This window comes from Procambarus clarkii, chromosome 41, assembly GCF_040958095.1.
Source record: "Procambarus clarkii isolate CNS0578487 chromosome 41, FALCON_Pclarkii_2.0, whole genome shotgun sequence".
Taxonomy (NCBI): domain Eukaryota; kingdom Metazoa; phylum Arthropoda; class Malacostraca; order Decapoda; family Cambaridae; genus Procambarus; species Procambarus clarkii.
In genome coordinates, this window is record NC_091190.1 from 12,285,072 (window position 1) to 12,309,955 (window position 24,884).

Below are 24,884 nucleotides of genomic sequence, written 5' to 3' on the forward strand. Positions count from 1 at the left end.
AACACTCCTGGAGGATAGCATCAACACTCCTGGAGGATAGCATCAACACTCCTGGAGGACAGCATCAACACAGTGTTGCGTGTCCTTCAATGGTGGGTTTTCTCTTCTTCTCAATTCGTTATTCTTCATCTGTAAGGATCTTTATTTTGCTGGTATTTCTCCCTGTTTCCTTGTGCCTTTCCGCCCTTTCTTATTCCCTTCCCTACCTTCCTCTCTATCTTCTACTCCACCCTTCTCTCTCTCTCTCTCTCTCTCTCTCTCCCTCTCCCCCTCCCTCCCTCTCTCTCTCTCATGGACACATAATGTCTTTGGTTCTCAAGTTGAGAGAAACTGGTTACACATGTTGGGGTCACACATGTTACACATGCTGGGGTCACACATGTTACACATGTTGGGGTCACACATGTTACACATGTTGGGGTCACACATGTTACACATGCTGGGGTCACACATGTTACACATGCTGGGGTCACACATGTTACACATGCTGGGGTCACACATGTTACACATGTTGGGGTCACACATGTTACACATGTTGGGGTCACACATGTTACACATGTTGGGGTCACACATGTTACACATGTTGGGGTCACACATGTTACACATGCTGGGGTCACACATGTTACACATGTTGGGGTCACACATGTTACACATGTTGGGGTCACACATGTTACACATGCTGGGGTCACACATGTTACACATGTTGGGGGTCACACATGTTACACATGTTGGGGGTCACACATGTTACACATGTTGGGGTCACACATGTTACACATGCTGGGGTCACACATGTTACACATGCTGGGGTCACACATGTTACACATGCTGGGGTCACACATGTTACACATGTTGCGGTCACACATGTTACACATGTTGGGGTCACACATGTTACACATAACTGGAGGTCGGGGAGGTGGTAGTGAAAGAGGGAGGGGGGGGGGGTGAGGTGTTGAATATATACTTAAGGGGACTAATTACACGGTTAAGAGGGTAGATTGCACAGGTGAGTGGATAACCGATTACCTAACTAAAGGATTAATTACACATACGACTGATCAACATTCGAACGAGATGACTAACGCGATTTCAGGTTTAAATTACACCAGCGCGAGATTGGACACCGCTTGGAGGCTTACCTGAGCCAAAGATGGGATGATACTAACGCAAACAGGATCGAAATGACTGAAGAGGGATCCAGGTACCACGAGGCTGAGCTCCTCAGAGATTGATATTGATCCAACCGAAATATAATTCTCGGCACAGGCATAAGAAGGTACAACTCGTCAATTTTTTACTAAGTTATTTTATACATTATTTTTGGATTAATTGTAGGTGAGGGATTATTATGTATAGGGAAGTAGACGAGTGGAGGGTGATTACGTTATAATAGTCTAAAAAAAACTCTATTTTATGTTAAGAAAACGTAAACGTGTGAACAGTTTGAACTTGTGAACTACAGAAATACTTGTGAACAGTGGAAGACAGACCCAAGAGATTTAGTAACAACGATTTTGATTGGTTCTTGTGTTTAATGGGGATGGGCTATAAACTCACTCCAAGTGAAGGGTCGAGGGAGATTAGTCCGGTGTGTGTGTGTGTGTGTGTTTGGCGCTGGGCCTTAAGTTGTAAGATGTTAATCCCTTGTTTGACCTGAGACAGTGAGGTAAGCACCAGCTGCGTCTGGGTACAAGTGACAAAATGAATAACCCAGCTGGTTTTCTTTCTATCGGGGCTGATGTACATGATGCTAAAGCATTGATAGTGTGATATCACGGGTATGATATCCCGTTTAGTTTAGTCATGAGTGGTCTATAGTCACAGTGACGGGGTCAGGTCAGGTCACGAGGGATGTTGTGGTCTTTCAAGCACCTTCTTGAGGTTATCTTGAGATGATTTCGGGGCTTTAGTGTCCCCGCGGCCCGGTCCTCGACCAGGCCTCCACCCCCAGGAAGCAGCCCGTGACAGCTGACTAACACCCAGGTACCTATTTTACTGCAAGGTAACAGGGGCATAGGGTGAAAGAAACTCTGCCCATTGTTTCCTCGCCGGCGCCCGGAATCGAACCTGGGACCACAGGATCACAAATCCAGCGTGCTGTCCGCTCGGCCGACCGGCTCCCTCCCGACCTTATGCATGGTTCTCAACTGATGGACCTCAAAAGAAGAAGGACATGAAGAAGAAAGAAACAAACAAATAAAAACTAAAGCCAGACCCTAGATGGTTACCACTTGAGCGGCAACTGGCGAACGTAAGCGCTTGAGCAACGAATAAGGCGAAGGGGCGAGAGAGCGCTTGAGCGAAGAGTTACTGATGTGTTGATAGTGAGCAGGAGTTCTCCAGGCTGGTACACACTACCCCATTGTTCGTGGCCGTGCACCCTCCCTCCCAGCACCTGCTGCCCACGCCACCTCAACCCCTAGCCTCCACACACCTGCTCCACCTGCTCCCACACCTGTGAGTTACGGTTACCTCACACTACGTAGTACTGTGAGTTAACCGTAACTCACGTACTCACTAAGTACTCACAGTAACCGTTACTGTGCGTACTTAAAAGTACAGTTCTAGGACCCGTACTATTCTATATTATGTCAAGGACCTGACCACAGGAGTAGAGTATTAACATGCCAATGATAACGTCAAACTAATGAGAATACTCGGGACAGATAAACACTGCAGACTAATCCACGAAGACATATAAGTTCCAGAATTGGTTTGAGAAATGGCTACTGGAATTCAATGCTCATAAGTGTAATGTCATGATCATAATGACCGAACATAGGCGAACCAGAGGGCGAGACACAATGAAAGAAAACCACTAAACTGAATCAAATAAAGGAAAATGCCAAAGAGTAGATATACCCACAATTCTTTTACTAAAAGTACACACAGATATAATAATATCAACGGCAAATACGAAACTGATGAACAGGAAAATACATCTTTAGAAATCAATGGAGGCAAATTTAATTTTTTAAAATTTCGCCCCGAGGGGCGAGTTTATTGGGCAGCGCCACTCATCTTGTGAGTGGACACACCGCCATAGCAGCATGTACAATACTCCCCAATAGGAAGAAAACCCGATGGAGGCATTCGGAGCGTTGTCCATCCAGCCCGTTCGCTAACTTTCCCTTCCGTCAATAATGCAGTGGAATAGCCTAATTTTAAACGTCAAAGCCTAGGCTATATATATATATATATATATATATATATATATATATATATATATATATATATATATATATATATATATATATATATATAAATATATAATTTTTTTTTTTTTTTTTTTTTTTTTTTTTGAGATATATACAAGAGTTGTTACATTCTTGTACAGCCACTAGTACGCGTAGCGTTTCGGGCAGGTCCCTGGAATACGATCCCCGCCGCGAAGAATCGTTGTTACAACCAAGTACACATTTTACTGTTGAGTTAAACAGAGGCTACAGTTAAGGATTTGCGCCCAGTAAATCCTCCCCGGCCAGGATACGAACCCATGACAAAGCGCTCGCGGAACGCCAGGCGAGTGTCTTACCACTACACCACGGAGACATATAGTCTATAAAAGCGTCAATACGGTGTTGGGGCAATGACCTTCTCTTTAAAGTGAAAGCAAAGTAGAACAAAGGGGACACGTATGGAAGCTGGAAACGCAAATGAGTGGAAGAAATGCATGGAAACACTTGTTCCCTGCGCGGATGCCCAACGGGTAAATGCACGGAAGGAAGAAGCTGTAAAAGCCACCTCCAACTACAAGGAGGGTCGCAGGCGGGGCATAAAGAGCTAGAGCTCACTGCTCCATAGTGCGTTATGTGTGACGTGTTGAGAGAGCAGTCGACACTGACCTGGAGGCAACCACTGACCTCCAACACTTCACCTTATGGCTGGGTTACACTCTTGCAGGTGTTGTGTCAACCAACATTACTTGCAAAACAAAAGAATAAACAGCAAGTTTACATAATGTCTGCATGAGCAACACTACCTACATTGACCATTAACCCCCAGAGGAGCAGGAGCAGGAGGAGCAGGAGCAGGAGGAGCAGGAGCAGGAGGAGCAGGAGGAAGAGGAGCAAGAGGAGGAGGAGGAGCAAGAGGAGGAGAAGCAGGAGGAGCAGGAGGAAGAGGAGGAGGAGCAGGAGCAGGAGGAGCAGGAGCAGGAGGAGAAGGAAGAGGAGCAGGAGGAAGAGAAGCAGCAGCAGCAGGAAAATGGCATCTGGATGTCCCCAGATGAAGATATAAATAAATAAAGCAAGTGTGTCGACACACTCTTGTAAGCGAGTAAGGAACTCTTTTTAGAGCCCCTTACTCCCTTACAAGAGTGTCTCGCTTAATTTTTATAATAAACACTACCACAGACCAGTCTGCTTCCCAGAGACCAGTCTGCTTACCACAGACCAGCCTGCTTACCACAGACCAGCCTGCTTACCAGAGACCAGTCTGCTTACCACAGACCAGCCTGCTTACCACAGACCAGCCTGCTTACCAGAGACCAGTCTGCTTACCACAGACCAGCCTGCTTACCAGAGACTAGTCTGCTTACCAGAGACCAGTCTGCTTACCACAGACCAGTCTGCTTACCACAGACCAGTCTGCTTACCACAGACCAGTCTGCTTACCAGAGACCAGCCTGCTTACCAGAGACCAGCCTGCTTACCAGAGACCAGCCTGCTTACCAGAGACCAGCCTGCTTACCAGAGACCAGCCTGCTTACCAGAGACCAGCCTGCTTACCACAGACCAGCCTGCTTACCACAGACCAGCCTGCTTACCAGAGACCAGCCTGCTTACCACAGACCAGCCTGCTTACCACAGACCAGCCTGCTTACCAGAGACCAGCCTGCTTACCACAGACCAGCCTGCTTACCAGAGACCAGCCTGCTTACCACAGACCAGCCTGCTTACCACAGACCAGTCTGCTTACCACAGACCAGTCTGCTTACCAGAGACCAGCCTGCTTACCAGAGACCAGCCTGCTTACCAGAGACCAGCCTGCTTACCACAGACCAGCCTGCTTACCAGAGACCAGCCTGCTTACCAGAGACCAGCCTGCTTACCACAGACCAGCCTGCTTACCAGAGACCAGCCTGCTTACCAGAGACCAGCCTGCTTACCAGAGACCAGCCTGCTTACCACAGACCAGTCTGCTTACCACAGACCAGTCTGCTTACCAGAGACCAGTCTGCTTACCAGAGACCAGCCTGCTTACCAGAGACCAGCCTGCTTACCACAGACCAGCCTGCTTACCAGAGACCAGCCAGCTTACCAGAGACCAGCCTGCTTACCACAGACCAGCCTGCTTACCACAGACCACCAATATGAGCATAAGGAAGGCCAACAGGAGGATATGTGCTGTACACAAAACTCTGCTCACTATCCAGAAAGACTAAATAACCAGGAATCCCTAACACCATTCCAAGGTATTTGATTGGAATGGAAATATGTTATATTTGATTCAATAATTATCCTCATAGCTACGAGGGATCAAATTCTCTTTTGGAAGTGTTTGTGAGGACGCCATTGACGCTTCACACTAATCCCTCTCTAATGATGATGTCACTCTAAGCCAAAACTAATGACTATAAGCTTGAGGAATAAAACATTTTCCTCTAATTCTAAGTCATCAAGAGCCAGCTCAAAACAGGCAACAATGATAGAAACAAAGCTTATGAAATTTAGATTCAGAGTATGAAATATTATTTTAGATGTGCGCCGTACAAGCTCAGGCCTCGCCAGGAATGATAAGATGTTAAATGATTATCCAGGAAACGAGAAGGGACTCCATCTTGCGTGGTTACACCCCCCCCCTCACACCCCCTTGGTGCCTCACTGCTGTTCACAGCTGGAGGGATGGTAAGGGGAAGGAGGGAAGAATAGTTGGAGGGAGCGAGGATGGCAGGTGAGGCGAGGGACTGATGGAAGGGAGAGAAAGAAGAAATGGCGGGAAGCAAGATGGAAGGTGAACATTGGTCTCAGTTGAAGAGGCGATGAAGGTTAGCCATAGCGCGCATACGAGCCAAAATTGACGTTATTTTTAAGAGGACGGGTTGGGCAGAGAGAACACTAATGTCACGATACATCACCTGGACAAGACAGGACACAGGACGGTCGGTATAACAGTGACATCAATACAACATCTCTCAGAGAGCGTTCAAGTCCCACACCGACTCCTGCCAGTCAAATACGATGCTTAGCGCTGCTCAATATAAAGTCAACAACGCACACCTTCGGACAAGAGAATTACAAGAGCGTGATATATCTGAAAAACTATGGAGGCCGTACACTCGAACCCGAGTCCCTGGACCACTCCAGTCCCATGCATTACAGACTGAATTTAGAGCTCAACAGTATGTTGCCCAGATGTTCTAACTTACTTGGAGCTCACCATGGTTCAGTCGGTAATGCGTGGGCTAGGGGAGTACAGGGATTCAGGTTCGACCCCATGTCGAACAATATTTTCCAAAGCACCTTTAATTGAGATCTGAGGGTGAAGTGTATGGAGAGGAACGAGACGACACACATTTAAGAACACTAGATGATGTGTGCTGAGTGCTGTGACACCTGACCACTCGTTGAGTGGTCGAGTGAAGGTCAGCAGGAAGGACCCGCGGGACACAAGCTCAGCTACTGGACCACGGCAGACACCAGCTGGTGTCTTGCGCCATTTGGCACCACCACAAGTCCAAGTCTTCCGGTATCCAACGAAAAATATCATGATGGCCAACTGGGAGAAAATCTCACCACTGCTCTACCCACACCCCAATAACCCAGAGGGAGTACGGTACATAAACGCTATCAGATCTCTACAGGACGAAGGCAGGTTATAAAAGGTCTTGGGACCTAATATAAGACGTCCTGTACAAGCAAGGCGCTGCCAGGTGTATAATAGGGCGGATTATTATGTAAACAAGACATGCTATGCCACTATTGACATGCCGCAGTCATGCCTCCTCTTCAAGTATTTAATTGGGAAAATTAGTAAATTTATGTGTATTATATTTCGATGATTACTTCGCCCAAGTTTGGGGTCAGAGGAGCTGTACAGCCGCCAGCAGTCTGTACAACGCGCGGGAGATCATCCACACAATGGAAATAAAATACCTTGAGTGCGCGTTGTTAGCTACACGGTGGGATTGGCTCGATTAAACAAGGTTGTAATTTCGCTTTATGGTTACTATGCTGCCTCTAATAATTGGTGGCACACACACGCTAGGAGGGCATCGCGGCTGAGTGGACAACACTCGGGGGTCGTAGTCCTAAGGGTCCTGGTTCGATTCCCGGCAGAGGCAGAAACACATTGGCAGTTTCTTTCACCTTGGTGCACCTGTTCATCTAGCAATAAATAGGTACCTGGGAGTTAGACAGCTGCTACAGGCTGCATCCTGGGGATGTACTCACCTAGTTGTGTTTGCGGGGGTTGAGCTCTGGTTCTTTGGTCCCGCCTCTCAACTGTCAATCAACTGGTGTACAGATTCCTGAGCCTATTGGGCTCTATCATATCTACATTTGAAACTGTGTATGGAGTCAGCCTCCACCACAACACTACTTAATGCATTCCATTTGTTAACTACCCCTGACACTGAAAAAAGTGTGTGTGTTTGTTAGAGAAATATATGTAGTAGATATAATAGAGGAAAATAAATTGGTTAGAAAGGCGGGGTCCAAGAGCTAATAGCTCGATTCTGCAGATACAAATAGTAAATACACACACACTACTACCACTACTACAACAACAAACATTACAACATCTCAATGTCTGTGATGAAGGCTGAAGTGTGGTGCCTGGTTAGGTAAACTCGGTGTGGTGCCTGGTTAGGTAAACTCGGTGTGGTGCCTGGTTAGGTAAACACGGTGTGGTGCCTGGTTAGCGTGTAAGGAGGCAGCCAGCCGCACACATTTTGACAGCCTGGCTCATTCTTCCTGATGACAACGTCACGCCCTGATTTCAAACGTTGAAGTATATGCAAATGACGAGTAATATGATTTGCATGAGGCGGGCGGCAGCGCTGGGGATCTCCGGCACTGAGCAAGCCAAGTCACACATTTAGGGTAAAGAGTTCTTGCCTGAGACGTCAAGTTATCGGATTGTAATTGAGAGCTTCAAGCACATGCAAATAGTGTGTGTGTGTGTGTGTGTGTGTGTGTGTGTGTGTGTGTGTGTGTGTGTGTGTGTGTGTGTGTGTGTGTGTGTGTGTGTGTGTGTGTGTGAGTGTATACTCACCTAGTTGTGCTTGCGAGGGTTGAGCTTTGGCTCTTTGGTCCCGCCTCTCAACTGTTAATCAACTGATGTACAGATTCCTGAGCCTACTGGGCTCTATCATATCTACATTTGAAACTGTGTATGGAGTCAGCCTCCACCACATCACTGCCTAATGAATTGCAATTATTAACTACTCTGACACTGAAAAAGTTCTTTTTAACGTCCCTGTGGCTCATTTGGGTACTCGGTTTCCACACGTGTCCCCTTGTTCGCGCGCGTATGTGTTTATTGTTGGTATTACTGTGAAGAAAGTTGCTAAGGACCTTCATTACTGTCTGGTCTCCGTGAGACGTATTAACAGTAGCTCGAGGAGTGTAGGATAGATAGATAGATTTATCAGGGGAAAGCACCAAGCCATTACGACTATATAGGACTGGGAAGGGTCAGGATAAGGATTTGGGATGGGACGGGGGGAAGGAATGGTGTCCAACCATTTGGACGGTCGGGGATTGAACGCCGACCGAAGCTTCTGAAGCTCGCTTAGCAGCCTTTAGTTTGAAAGTCTTGCCGTCTTGTTTAAGTCTGAGTTACGAATGAATTAATGAGAGACATAAATACCTTAACTTACATTAAAACTTTTACCCGACCACTGGAACTCGTCGGAACAGCCACGGCCTCGCTTCTTGCAGGTCGGCGTTCGATCCCCGATGATCCAAATGGTTGTGCACTGTTCCTTTACTTCGTTCTCATATGCCAGTTCTTAGTCTAACTGTTTTACGTTACCTTGCTAGACAGTTAAACTGCCAGTTAAACTGCTCATGGAAGATAGTCGGTGTTGTTCCATCTGCCGAGGGAAGGGAATTATTAGGGGGGAAAGCGCCAAGCCATTACGACTATATAGCACTGGGAAGGAGCCAGGATAAGGATTTGGGATGGGACGGGGGGAAGGAATGGTACTGGATTGAACGCCGACCTGCATAAAGCGAGACCGTCGCTCTACCGTCCAGCCCAAGTGGTTGGGAGTCATGGCGGAGTCTGCATTATAACCCTGGAAACACAAACAGAAACTGTCTCTATTTTCCGCTTGTTACAACTTGTAATAAAATTGTTACATCTTGGCTTAACGTGTTAATGACGTATTAGAACGCTGTTACAACTTGCTATATTAGTTGTTATAACTAGTTAGGAAATGCTAAAACTTGTTCGAACGTTGTACCAACGTCGTAGTTTCGGTGTGCGTTTGGCGGGGTTCCAACCCTCTCTCGTGATTTGCCACAACGTACACAATAAGGGGTAATAAAACGCATCACCCACACTCACCTTACCAACGTACACATAGGAAACTTGGAGATTTAGGAGTCGCAACTGTTCACAGTAAGCCATATTTTGTCCGTTAGGACCATAACGTACAAAATGGGACGTATTAGTGGAGAGAAGGTTGTTGTTGTTTAAGATTCGCTCCTTGGAACAAAAAGTTCCAAGTAGCACGGGCTATGGTGAGCCCGTAGTGGACTTTTTTCTTAGGAGAGAAAGTGCTGTTATAAGAGCATAATACAGCATCGTGTCAGCCACACTGTGCTGTCAGTCGGGTCGTGTGAGGCTTCAACAATACCAACTTTACGCTTCACCAGAAGCTTACACATTATTTTCTCGGATATAAGGAGGAAGGAAAGCATGGCTGTGAGGTCAGTCTTGAGGTTATCTTGAGATGATTTCGGGGCTTTAGTGTCCCCGCGGCCCGGTCCTCGACCAGACCTCCACCCCTAGGAAGCACCCCGTGACAGCTGACTAACACCCAGGTACCTATTTTACTGCTAGGTAACAGGGGCATAGGGTGAAAGAAACTCTGACCAAAGGTATTTCCACTTTTCCAGATTTTTGAGATCCCAACTTGTTTTCTTGATCATATTGTAAGGAGGAGGTAAGTAAGGTCAGGGGAGCCGGTCGGCCGAGCGGACAGCACGCTGGACTTGTGATCCTGTGGTTCCGGGTTCGATCCCGGGCGCCGGCGAGAAACAATGGGCAGACTTTCTTTCACTCTATGCCCCTGTTACCTAGCAGTAGCACCTGTGTACTGTGAATGGCCGCACAGTGGGGTGTCACGACCGTGACACAGCCTTCGCTCACCGTAGGTACACAGCCTTCGCTCACCGTAGGTACACAGCCTTCGCTCACCGTAGGTACACAGTCTTCGCTCACCGTAGGTACACAGTCTTCGCTCACCGTAGGTACACAGTCTTCGCTCACCGTAGGTACACAGCCTTCGCTCACCGTAGGTACACAGCCTTCGCTCACCGTAGGTACACAGCCTTCGCTCACCGAAGGTACACAGTCTTCGCTCACCGTAGATACACAGTCTTCGCTCACCGTAGGTACACAGCCTTCGCTCACCGTAGGTACACAGTCTTCGCTCACCGTAGGTACACAGCCTTCGCTCACCGTAGGTACGCAGTCTTCGCTCACCGTAGGTACACAGTCTTCGCTCACCGTAGGTACACAGCCTTCGCTCACCGTAGGTATACAGTCTTCGCTCACCGTAGGTACACAGTCTTCGCTCACCGTAGGTACACAGTCTTCGCTCACCGTAGGTACACACCCACACACCAACTTGGGCAACACTTCCATTTAACACTTCCTAACTTTACAGGAAAACGCCGCTGACTATACACTGGTAGTTGGAGATTAATGGGCTCGTTTAGCATTGTGTTAATCGTCATCAAATTATTAATCACATATTTCAATACTGATAGCCTGATTAATTTAGGAACAAAGAGGATGAATGACTTGTTACAGGGAACCAAGGGAGAGTAGTTAATTCATTTTAATTTGCTACACATAAATATGATTGACAGGGTAATCTCAAAGGGAAGAATGAGAGTAGGAAGATTGCTTAAATTACGCACTAAGTGATTATTAACACACCAATTAACTTGTTACATCCTAACAACTTTAATTCCTACCTCAAGACAATTTAATATGGTAATGATCTGAACACATGATCAAAGAGGCACTTACAAGATTTACAGGAACTCATGAAATTCTGCAAGAGTAGTTATCCAAGTTCCCCCCCCCCCCTTTACTCATGGATTATTCTATAAATGACACTCATTTTGTCCTCACTCAGTGAGGGTTCCATGGATCCCTTACTGAGTGATTGGCTAAGCTCCTCCCCTTATATCCAAGAACCAATCACAAGCTAGGCTACAAAGTACCCTAGGTCTATCTTCCACTGACAGCATAGGTCTCCTGTGGGCAGGTTATGGTTATCTTGAGAGGATTTCGGGGCTTTAGTGTCCCCGCGGCCCGGTCCTCGACCAGGCCTCCACCTCCAGGAAGCAGCCCGTGACAGCTGACTAACACCCAGGTACCTATTTTACTGCTAGGTAACAGAGGCATAGGGTGAAAGAAATTCTGCCCATTGTTTCTCGTCGGCGCCTGGGATCGACCCCGGGACCACAGGATCACAAGTCCAGCGTGCTGTCTGCTCGGCCGACCGGCTCCCGTACTGAGCAGCCACTAGTGTGTAAACCGAATGATAGTAATGACAGTCATCTGAGCTTACACTTGTAAACTTGTCCCTCTATGAGTCGCCGCCTGCGCCCTACCTCCCTGCCCTTGTAGGTAAGGGAGGTGCATTACAGTTGGTATCCGTATGGCAAGTCCTCCTCGACCAGACAAGACATTCCACACCTTGTATCGTTGTCCACCCGTCCCTACACTCAAGGCGAGAATGTTCAAGTACCACCATCACCACTCAACCACCACCACAGAAGAACTACCATCACCACTACCATCCAAATCTTACAGGAAAACACTAGTAAATATACACTGGTATTAGCACGTCCATTGGTTCGTACAGCATTTCGTTAACCAACACCACCACTACAACAACAGAACCACCATCTCCACCACTACCAACAATCGTTACTATTACAACCATCACCACAGAAGAACCACCATCACAACTCAACCACCACCACAGAAGAACCACCATCACCACCACAACACAACCACCAGACTATCCCCGCAGGAATCACAATCTCTCTGATTTGTCACTGGCCCCTAACTCAACGTGACGTCACAGTGTCAACAAACATGGCGGGTGTGTGTTGATGTAGCCAGCTAATGACAGCTCCGTCCCTCTCCCCCTCTTTCACTCATCCATTAACACCCATTCGCCCCCCCCCTTCCCCCCTTTCCTTCCTTCACTCAACCATTAATACACATTCCCCCCTACCCTTTCTTCTCGTTCCTTACGTCCGACACTATTCACGTTCGCGTCGTAGGATGGAGTGTGGACTCCGGCTTCACAGAGAGGCTTGGTACCATACCAGTATTGACTCCGGCTCCACAGAGGGGGCCTGGTACCATACCAGTATTGACTCCGGCTCCACAGAGGGGGCCTGATACCATACCAGTATTGACTCCGGCTACACTCTCAGGCCGGATGGAATTCGCGGGGTTAACAAGGTGTGAAGACAAGCTATTTTTTTTGCTGTTATGCTGAGCGAGCAATTTGCTTCCCGCTGAAAATCATAAATGCAAAAACATCGACGTAGTGAATGTGGAGTTTAGTCACACTTGTTATTGTTCGGTTTTTTAATATTTGCCCCCCGATAGGCGAGGTAATTAGGCAGCATCACTCATCCTGTAAATGAACATACATTGATAAGAATGATAATGGGCGGCGTCATTCATCCTGCGGATAAACATACTGTCAACAACAGCAGCAGCAGCAAGAAGAGCAGCATCACGACAACAAGAGGAAGCAGCACGACTCTCCCACACGACGGGAGGCTAGCAGCAGCAGCAGCAGCAGCAGCAGCAGCAGCAGCAGCGTGCCCCCCCCCCCACCTGTCTGAGCGTGACCAGGGTGTCGTGGTCGGGTAACTCGTGGGTCTAAACCTCTCTACCTGTACTTGTCTCCTCTCTGATTCTATGAGAGAGTGGCTGGCTGACCTGCTGGGTGTCAGAGAGAGAGAGAGAGAGAGAGAGAGAGAGAGAGAGAGAGAGAGAGAGAGAGAGAGAGAGAGAGAGAGAGAGAGAATGAGTGCGTGTTCTCACCTGGTTGTACTTGCTCTGGCTCTTTGGTTCCGCCTCTCAACTGTCATTCAACTGGTGTACAGATTCCTGAGCCTACTGGGCTCTTATAATATCTACATTTGAAACTGTGTATGGAGTCAGCCTCCACCACATCACTGCCTAATGCATTCCACCTGTTAACTACTCTGACACTGAAAAAGTTTTTTCTAACGTCCCTGTGGCTCATTTGGGTACTCAGTTTCCACCTGGGTCCCCTTGTTCGTGTACCACCCGTGTTAAACAGTTTATCCTTATCTACCCTATCAAATCCTCTGAGAATTTTGTAGGTAGTGATCATGTCTCCTCTTACTCTTGTGTCTTCCAGTGTCGTGAGGTGCATTTCCCGCAGCCTTTCCTCGTAACTCATGCCTCTTAGTTCTGGAACTAGCCTAGTGACATACCTCAGAAATTTTCCCAGCTACGTCTTGTGCTTGACAAGGTACGGAATCCATGCTGGGGCCGCATACTCAAGGATTGGTCTTACATGTGTGGCATACAAGGTTCTGAATAATACCTTACACAGGTTCCTGAAGACTGTTCTGATGTTAGCCAGCCTTGCGTATGCCGCTGATGTAATTCTTTTTATGTGGGCTTCAGGAGACAGGTTTGGTGTGATATCAACTCTTAGATCTTTCTCTGTCCGTTTCATGAAGTTCTTCATGTATGTATGTGTGTGTGTGTGTGTGTGCGTGTGTGTGTGTGTGTGTGTGTGTGTGTGTGTGTGTGTGTGTGTGTGTGTGTGTGTGCGTCACATCCCATCTGTCCTGGTAAGCTCCAATAACCCAGCATGTGTTACAACTATTAAGGAGTGTGGAGCCTCGCCGCACCTGCTCCTCGTGCAGGTCATTCCATTTGTTCACTCCACCTGTCATGGTCCACCTCCCTCACAACTACCTCACCATCCTCACAACCACCTCACCATCCTCACAACCCCCTCCCCATCCTCACAACCCCCTCACCATCCTCACAACCCCCTCACCATCCTTACAACTCGAAGCTGTCCACTCCTAATCCCACATGTTGACTTACATCACACATCAATAACCAGACCTGTTGACAGATTACACTACAGTCTGGAGACTGTACGTAGATAACATCTACGAGGCTCCGAGGGCGGTATCAGCAGCAGGAACTAGTGACACTGGTGACACAGGTTGGTTCTAACAAGAAAATATTCGATTAATGAGAAAAATATTAGTTTTAACCGGAAAATAATGATTCTAAAATGAAAATATTGGTTGCAACGAGAAAATATTGCCGCACCGCTGCCTTCAGCTCCACTATTTACCCTCACTTTGTACGAGATGAGCCTTCATCAACTTGCTGCCTAGGGGGGAAAATCCCCTTTTTTGTTTGGGGGTGAGAGGGGGGGTGAGAGGGGGGAGAGGGGGTGAGGGGGGGCTGGGGGGGGGGAATGTGAAGCTTGGTGAGGATTTTTTCTTGAGGAATATCGCCTTTAAACTGTGCATGTCGTGATGCTGCTGCCAAGTCGTCGCGGCCGTCGTCTGTGCCTCAACGTACACGTCTCGGCCGTCGTCCGTGCCTCAACGACACCTCCCAGAGCCCGGCGGTGGGCTGAGCTTTATCTCGTAGCTTCACTGCCAATTAGGCCGCCCCCACAGTACCATTACCTCTAACAAGACACCAGGAAGCACGGTTCATCACTACTCGTTTACAGTGACGTCTCCCGACTCCTTGGTACAACACCCACGGTGTCTTCCACACCTTCACTCTCCCCTCAACTCTCACTAGCAGTGACAAGGCTTCACTGTCACGCACTCACTGTTGGTATGACAATGGTACTGGCCGAAGTTCAATCCCCGAAAGCACAACTAGGCGAGTACACACACGCACACACACGTATATATATGATAGTGTAGCTCAATCCCCGAAAGCACAACTAGGCGAGTACACACACGCACACACACACGTATATATGATAGTGTAGATTCAAGTGTAGATATGATAAGAGTCCAATAGGCTCAGGAACCTGTACACCTGTTGATTGACGGTTGAGAGGCGGGATCAAAGAACCAGAGCTCAACCCCCGCAAGCACAATTAGGTGAGTAGACAAGAGATGCTTCAAAGCTTCATCCTTTAGTCCATATTAAATCGAAAACAGCTTCACCGGCAACATCCAAGATAGGAAATATTAGACCAACAATTTCTTCACAATTTCCATGAATATGTCCAACAATATATACTAACCGAACGACTATTTATACATCAACGATAAGGTGTGAAATATTACATAACTATATGTGTGAGAAAGATCACATAGTCAACAGATCATCAAGTTATTATGAATCATGAAACTTTCACCATAGTATCAATAATCTACATAACACATTTCTAAAATTTAGCAAAGATATCTTTTTTACCAATTTTTACGTCGGGGTCGATTGCGTAAATAATGTAATGGGTTCAGTAAGAGGACGGGTTGAACGAAAATCCCCGCCAGTTTATGTTCAAACCTAAAATCCTATTTGGAACCAATTAAGTAGTGGATTAAACAAGGCGAGACATAGTTGCATTTGCCCGGCGTGTGACGTCACCACAGAGGCTGATGACGAAAGCAGCCTGCACACACTAAGCCACTACAACGTGGCTGAACATTACTCAACCAACCCACAAATCTGAAAATAAAGAATTGACGTTTTGGTCCATCTTGGACCACTATCACGAAAGCATCTTGTATATTTAGAGGTAATTGCTTCTCTTCTACACTGGGTTAAACGACTTGAGGAGCAGGATAAAGACGTAAATATTTTCCCAGTAGTTTGTGGGCGATGAAGCACATCTTGGGGCACCGTGATGTGGGTAGAGTACTTGTTCCTTCAGGCCAGGTCTGGCGAGGAGTGGTGACGCCGGAAGCAGGGGCGCTCTGCCCGGCTGATTGGATACCACATGTGTAATTCAAAGATTTAATGCTCCCTTTATGGAGTTAATTAAGTTTTCGTATGTAGATAATTGAGAACATTTACTGGTCCTCTCAGCTGGTAAATAGGAACGGTGTTGATATTATTTTCGTATAGTTTCTATTAAAATCCAGATTTATGCATTCTAAGGCTTGCCTAAGTTTTCTAGGTACATTCATTATGAGTCAGAATGTTAAACGATGTGGCATCTTGGTTATGCTTAATATGTTAATTTATTCCCCAATTATGTTATTGTGGTGATAGTGATGTAACAAAATATGTAATACGGATGTTTACAGTGAGTTATGTGACTTAATATGACAGAAATCATCTCCAAGGGGCCGTAATTTATAGACTTCTGTCACGCGTTACAAATCTTTGTTGGCAAATGCCAAATCTGTCTCCATGGTTAGGTTATCTTGAGATAATTTCGGGACTTAGTGTCCCCGCGGACCGGTCCTCGACCAGGCCTCCACCCCCAGGAAGCAGCCCGTGACAGCTGACTAACTCCCAGGTACCTATTTACTGCTAGGAAACAGATGCATCAATGTGAAAGAAACTCTGCCCATTATTTCTTTCCGGCGCCCGGGATCGAACCCGGGACCACAGGATCACGCGTCCAGTGTTCTGTTCGCTCAGCCACCGGCTCCCCTAGGTCCACGATACTGATTATTTGTACACTGGTGGAAACTGTCCACACACTACACGTCTCAGAAATATAATATTGCCACAACCACAACCACCATCGCCACCATTATAACACCACCACCACCACCACCATTATAACACCACCACCACCACCACCATTATAACACCACCACCACCACCATTATAACACCACCACCACCACCACCATTATAACACCACCACCACCATTATAACACCATCACCACCACCATTATAACACCATCACCACCACCATTATAACACCATCATCACCACCATCAACCAAAATCACCGCCACCGCCAGGGTTCTCGATCACGCCTTCTACCATATTCAGTTCACAGCTGCCGTAAATCCTGGAGCCTTAAGTGTTGGGCACGTTGGTAAGTCCGGGCTCGCGTCTGACCTCAATCTTCCCCACCACCACTACCACCACCATCATCTCTACCACCACCACTACTACCACCACCATCTCTGCCACCACCACTACCACCACCATGAACCACACCCCCCTCCGTTATCACCAACCACCCCAACAGGAGCCATATCTAACAGTCCCTGTTGTACAGGAGGAGCGCCAGTTTCCCCTGAAAAATGGCTAGTTTCCTCTGGAAACTAATATAAAAGGCTTAAGACGAGCTGTGCGGAGAGGAAGAAGTTCAGATAACAAAGGTCAGATATATACATTTGTATTACCACCATCTACAGCATCTGTCTCCTCCGGTCTGTAGTGACCACAGCTTCAAGGCTATTTGTTTACGCCTTTTAGCATCATCAGAAAGCCCTTAGCATGACTTCAAACTTCATTTCATCAGAAATATATTCTTATCCCTCGAATACAGTTATGTTCAGATATCTCTACACAACACAGCACCTTCAACACCTGCCCCATTAAACACTACCACAACCAACACCTGCCCCATTAACACCCCCACAACCAACACCTGTCCCATTACCACCACCACAACCAACACCTACCCCAATAAACACTACTAACCCCCCCCTCCCCCTGCACTGCGCCCCTCCCACAGTGATGCCTTGACAATAATTAACGAGTTTTATCAACAATTTTCTCCTGTTCCCACTCCCGAGACAGCCTGATAAATTAGGAGAGTCGTGGGGGGCTGAGTGCCCAATTAAAACAATTATCCACTTTTTCTCATAAAAATTATACGTGAAAATCGTAAAGAAATGTGTAGTCCTTTATACGTTTCTATGTATTTATGGATTATAAGGATAACACCAGCACGGTGAAGTGAATCATTAATAATCAGACGTTTCGGAAGTTGAATATACATCGTTAATGTTAAAAACATTCACTTATACATTCATTCACACGTATGCGAAGTTGATAGTCACTGGTTTTTGTTGAAGAGCATTTTTTAATATATTTAATGTGTTAGAGGTATTGGTTACTAGGAGACGGAGCCTAGTAACTAGGCTCCGTTAATTTAACAAAATGGAAAAAATAACAAAAAAATTAACAAAATGGAACACCAAACCATGGAGTTTCACTCTTAAAGGTACATTATACCTAATAATGACTTACAGATGCATATGGTATACACTAACCTCTCACCCCATTTATTCCACCTGTCTAGCCTAGTAACTAGGCTCCGTCACTAAGGTAACCAATTTACCGTCACTAGTAAATTGGTTACTAGGAGTTGGCTTATCTTGTGATCACCAGAGGTCTATTGGGGCAACACTAGTCATGTTTGAAACACCTTGTGCTTCTGCCTTTACCAACAAGATATTCATGGCATCTGGGATGATATTTGTGACTATACAATTATTTGAGGCAACAAAGTCTCCCCGAGTGACTTTGAAAGGTTGGACGATATAGATAAGGAACACGTGTGAGGGTGAGGCGCGGGGTGAGGCTCTTCAACCTCCTTCCAAGATGTATATGAAATATTACCTGAACAGCAGCGCGTGTTAGCAAGAAACAGTTGGGTAAACTGCTATATGTTCGTGCGGCTTGCTGCGAGCAACAGACTGATGTAACGTTATCACCAAACAAGCCTGGTCTCAGACGGGGCTCGGACAGTAGGAATCTCAATATACTGATTGAGATATATTTGATTGAGATATATTTTGATTAAGATATATTTTTGATTGAGATATATTTGATTGAGATATATTTTCTCTATAGCTGACAACCCACATCAGTCTCTCGCCCCTTGGACAAGGATCTTACCGTCGTCTTGGACGGGTCCGTCTCTGGGGAAATGGCTTTTCTGTTACTTATTATTTACTCGTAATTGCAACTTCTCGCTACTTACAAGTTTATTTTAGTTTCATAATCTCTTTTCTCTTTTTCGTTATTAGCTGCCACTATCTTCTGTTATTTTGTCTTAATTCCCCCTGACTGTATTTGATCTGTTATCCCCGTCTGTTGATATCACATATTGCTTCCTTCAGTCCTGTGTTCCACACTGCACGATTTCACCAGATTAAGCTAAGTCAGCATGTTAAGATATAACTTTTAAATGCTGCTCCGGCGGCGTGATTGTTAAGACAATCTCATTTTTCTCTGAAAATGTCCACAAAAAACACACATATACATGAATAAATCCACAAGGGCCGTGACGAGGATTCGAACCTGCGTCCGGGAGCATCCCAGACACTGCCTTAATCGACTGAGGCAGTGTCTGGGATGCTCCCGGACGCAGGTTCGAATCCTCGTCACGGCCCTTGTGGATTTATTCATTTAATGCATCACGTTAGTGTGATCTCTGTGTGTGATGAACACACATATACACTTTTAACGTCTAATATTACCCGGTACAAAAAGAACTATTTGCTTTTCCATCACCTATAAATCAGAGGCGTGAGTGAGGTAATCTCTTGATGAAATTGATGACACTCCACTAGAGTTAATATCTCGTCTGGCGAACTTTGGCGCTCCACCGCGAGCCCATCCATCTGTTAACCTGAAGGAACTGCAAATCAGCCTGCAGGTCCAGTAAGATCGGGAATCGAACCATCGCTAACGAAGACAACTGTAGAAGCTATACCACACTGGACACCGAATCAGAGAGAACTAATCGCCTTTGTTCTGGCGTCGAAGGCATAGAAAAAAAGATTTCAGAGCTTCGAAGAAACACAATAGTTTATTGACCGTCTGTTTTTCTCTGTTATTCTACACCGGCGCTCTAAATGTTTATATTTTCAAGTCCAGATTCCAGGATTCTAACACCGTTTTGGTAAATTGTTTCCTCCAGGCACACCGCCGCTCTTCATATTTATCTTCCAGGCATTCTTCCAGAGTCCAGTCGGTGCATATCGACCCGTAGAAGTCAAATGAATTCCTCGCGTCTCTCTTCAAACCTGACGCAGCCTGCAACTTGCCAGTAAATATTTTATGGCGGTGAATACTCTTTCTCGTAGTATTGGCAGTCTTTCTTCCAAGATCATTTTTTTCGAAACTTCGACGATGATATTTTTTAGCTTTGGAGTGATTTTGGGGCTGGGTTGGGGTTGTGGGGTGGGGTTGTGGGGTGGGGTTGTGGGATGGGGTTGTGGGGTGAGGTGGGGATTTGGGGACTGGTTGGGAGTGTGGGGGGTTTGGGAAAGGAGTGAATATTTTGCTGCGATGATGTGTTTGCGAGTGAGGGCGTTCCCAGAGGCATCATCTGTCCTTCCCCTGCTCCCCATCCTGGGTACACTCAATTAACATGTTGCCTGCTTCTTCTGTACTACTTATCATTCTGTTTCCCAGTTCAACTTTTATTTCCTTCCATGTTTCAGATAATATCATTCGCCCTTCCTTCTCTCACTCCTTTTGACACCCTCTTCTCCTTCACTCCCTGTGACTCCCCTCTCTCCCTCATTCCCTGCATCACCACTCTCTCCCTCACTTCCCTCAACACCCCCTCTCTCCCTGTGACACAACTCTCTCCCTCCAACAAAAGCATTTTTATGAGGCAAACTTTGAAAAGCAAAACTTTCGATTACAGATATTCTTTAAAACCTGAGCGCCCTCTGGCTTGTGGCACTCCAAAGTGGGAGGTCACCCTTCACCACACTGTAGAAGGTCACCCTTCACCACACTGTGGGAGGTCAGCCTTCACCACACTGTGGGAGGTCAGCCTTCACCACACTGTGGAAGGTCAGCCTTCACCACACTGTGGAAGGTCACCCTTCACCACACTCTGAAAGGTCACCCTTCACCACACCGTGAAGGGTAAACACGGGCACAGCGCTAGAGAATGTCAAGAGCAAATTTAATTAAACCGAAAACAATTTTTCAGTTTCGCCTAATTAGCAAACTCACGTAATAAATTCCCAGCCATCTCAGACCGTTCGCGAAAAGGCAATGCACAAAATTACTCCCCGAGGACACATGTTTTTTTTACACAATAAACACACAAGAACCAAGGAACCTGTGGGGATGTGGGGAGCCCTATTGGCCCATACGAGGAAGCGCCTATTTATATTGATCTCACCCACTGTATACGTCTAACCTACGCTTGAAACAATCCATCATTTCGAGGTCTATTATGCTTCCCGGTAACGTTCTAGAAATCAACAACCAGTATTTCCTAACCGGTATTTACCCAGTTTTTTCCTTAATTAAAATTGTTCTAATTTATATAAATAGTTTCAAGCCTTTGGTGGTTTTTACATTTCCTGAGAACAGATGATTTTTTAGGTAACTGTCATCTTTTTTAATATTACATGAAAATAACCGGTAAACACCCGGTTATTTAGAGAGAGAGAGAGAGAGAGAGAGAGAGAGAGAGAGAGAGAGAGAGAGAGAGAGAGAGAGAGAGAGAGAGAGAGAGAGAGAGAGAGAGAGAGAGACAGACTGTAACATTACCCGGGTCTGTAACATTATAAACAAAAAGTACAAACATTCAGATCCCTGTTCATCCAGTCTTTACTACCATGGACAAAATAACTCTCACCAATTTAAGGATAATCATAAACCAACGATTAAACCAGGCCATTATTCATACTTTACCTCGCACGTCATCCTAAACCAGCAGATGATGTTTAAACTGTGTCTCGTTCCATGCTTCACATTCACTCTCATTACTGCTACTTTCGCATGCCCCTTAATACACTTGTTCCGTTCTTTTAGTCAAAATAAACTTTGTCTTCAAACTCTCAGTTGAAACTGTGACCCTCAGGTATGACTTACATGTCTACCGGAGCCGGTCGGCCGAGCGGACAGCACGCAGGACTTGTGATCCTGTGGTCCTGGGTTCGATCCCATGCGCCGGCGAGAAACAATGGGCAGAGTTTCTTTCACTCTATGCCCCCTGTTACCTAGCAGTAAAATAGGTACCTGGGTGTTAGTCAGCTGTCACGGGCTGCTTCCTGGGGGTGGAGGCCTGGTCGAGAACCGGGCCGCGGGGACACTAAAAAGCCCCGAAATCATCTCAAGATAACCTCAAGATAACCTCCCAAACATTGATCCAGAAGAACAGGTGGAGTGACTTTCCATCGTCAGTGACGTCACTTCAGCTGTCCATTAATAACCATTAATAAATCTAGCCGCCTTATTGGCTCCTCTGGAGAGAAGAAAAACCGTAAGATATTTCTTTCCCGGCGTGATTCATCTTCATAACATTGTTACTCACTGTTGCAGTCTCGCTTAGCCTCTCTTGCCTTGCGTATACCACAAATGTCAGACCAGTTTTGGAATATGCAGCGCCATCTTGGAGTCCTTATCACGGAAAACACATAACTAAGCTGGAGAAAGTGTAGCAGTAAGCCGCTCTACTAACATCACTGCTGAAAGGTCTGAGTTCTGAGAACTGAAACGCGTTAAACCTCAAACTACTGGAAGAAAAACGGGAGAAAAATAATCATTACATAAAAAGTTCTCAGAGGAATAAGCACCGCAACCAAGGACAGACTATTTAGTGTCAGAGTGAACAAATGAAATGCGTTCAGAAGATGGCGGAGCCAGACTTCACACACACACACACACACACACACACACACACACACACACACACACACACGCACACACACACACACACACACACACACACACACCTTCATATGTAATGAAGGAGTGGAACAGGCCCTGGAACCTGTACACCAATCCAGTCAAAACTGAAGAGTCGTGGCTCATTCCTTACAAGAAAACTGTAGTATCTTGAGGTTATCTTGAGATGATTTCGGGACTTTTTAGTGTCCCCGCGGCCCGGTCCTCGACCAGGCCTCCGCCCCTAGGAAGCAGCCCGTGACAGCTGACTAACATCCAGGTACCTATTTTACTGCTAGGTAACAGGGGCATAGGGTGAAAGAAACTCTGCCCATTGTTTCTCGCCGTCGCCTGGGGTCGAGCCCAGGACCACAGGATCACAAGTCCAGCGTGCTGTCCGCTCGGCCGACCGGCTCCCTAGTTACTACAACTACCTAATAATAATTAGGTAGTATAGTGGAATAATAAATTGGAAATAATAAAATTGAGGGCAATCAAATTAACAAATTAAAGACATTCTGTACAAATTGTTCATATTTTGTACATATTTGACATTGTCGTAATATGAAGCATCTAAAACAAAGTCTTTGGAGCGGGTCAATGAACTCGAACCCACGTCCTGAGTTGCCCCAGGCAAGGCAAGGTAATTACCAGAAATCGTTAAGCCATTACGACTATACAGCACTTGGAAGGGATATGAGGATAAGAATTAGGGATAGGAGGTATGGACGAGAATGGTGCCGACCCCAGTCACCTGCATTACCCACTGGACCACGACGTGCTGAAAGCAACAACCTCAAGTCTACCCTAAAATATAAGGAGTTTGGAGGTGCCGAGACAACACCCAATCCAATTGTTACAGTTTATCCTCACACACTCGTAGATATATCAGGCTGTTGTGGTGTTACTCGCAGCTGTCACACGTTACCAGTGGACCGCGCTTTTGATTGGCGAGTGCCGCGGCACATTTGAATGAATTACTGTAGTCCAATTTACGAGTAATGACGTCACTGTCGATCATCTATATACTGAGAGGCGAGTGACTATTATCTATTGGGATCTAATTGGCCAATGGGATTAGAAACTGGGTGTTTGACTGAATGGTTCGTTGTGTGGACGCTTGTATCAGCACTTGTTGAATGTATGTGTGTGCTTCCTTGCATGTATACACATATACACATTTTGGATATTAAAACAATATATACGGGGAAAGAGCTTATACATATTTCAATCAAATCATTCCTTCCCTGGACCGTTGTTAAGAGCTGTAATAACCAGGTTTAATCACGTCAACTAGCAGTAGTAACGAGGCATCATACTCAGCTCGCTGTGACAATCCACATTAAGTAGCTGCCATTGTTTGACCAATTTGCACAGTCAATTCCATTAGCTTAACCTCATTTGGGTGAACAAATATTTGGCGAGTCTATGTATGCTCTCGGTGGAAGGGGGGTTAATAGAGGGGGGGGGGGAGAATTTATGACTTGTTACTATTAGTGGTAATAGTCACCATTAACAGTCATACCACTAATACTACTGGGAGTAGCTGCTTAGGTTTACCTAGCGAAATAGCGTCACTCTAGTATTTGTTGATTATTTAATGTCACACTAATAATGTAACTCGTCAAAATTATATTAGCAAGCTGAGCTGACTGCCACAGGGAGGTTATCTTGAGGTTATCTTGAGATGATTTCTGGGCTTTAGTGTCCCCGCGGCCCGGTCCTCGACCAGGCGTCCACCTCCAGGAAGCAGCCCGTGACAGCTGACTAACACCCAAGTACCTATTTTACTGCTAGGTAACAGGGGACATAGGGTGAAAAAAACTCTGCCCATTGTTTCTCGCTGGCGCCCGGGATCGAACCCGGGACCACAGGATCACGTGTCCAGCGTGCTGTCCGCTCGGCCGACCGGCTTCCTACTGACAATGGAGAGCTGACAGGGAGCTGAATACCACAACAAGCTGAGTGTCGAAAGAGTGACAATCATTAAGAATCATATGGGCTTCGACAGGTTAGGTTGTTTGCCAAGATTTGAACGCTTCTCTTCAGGCACAAAAACCACTTCAAATACGACGCTCGATC

At 46.3% G+C, this 24,884-nt stretch overlaps 2 protein-coding genes across 2 annotated transcripts; both read right to left on the reverse strand.

The window, feature by feature from the left end:
- Positions 1-315: 315 nt before the first annotated feature.
- On the reverse strand, positions 316-702 carry LOC138373126 (cornifin alpha-like). Its single transcript, XM_069339139.1, has one exon. It carries the CDS (start codon positions 700-702, stop codon positions 316-318), a length of 387 nt encoding a protein of 128 aa, XP_069195240.1.
- An 8,278-nt stretch (positions 703-8,980) lies between these two features.
- Positions 8,981-10,818, reverse strand: LOC138373127 (cornifin-A-like). The gene is made up of 3 exons (XM_069339140.1): positions 10,321-10,818; positions 9,167-9,241; positions 8,981-9,037 (listed from the first exon to the last, which is right to left on the reverse strand). Exons 1-3 carry the CDS (start codon positions 10,816-10,818, stop codon positions 8,981-8,983), a joined length of 630 nt encoding a protein of 209 aa, XP_069195241.1.
- Between the last annotated feature and the right edge of the window lie 14,066 nt (positions 10,819-24,884).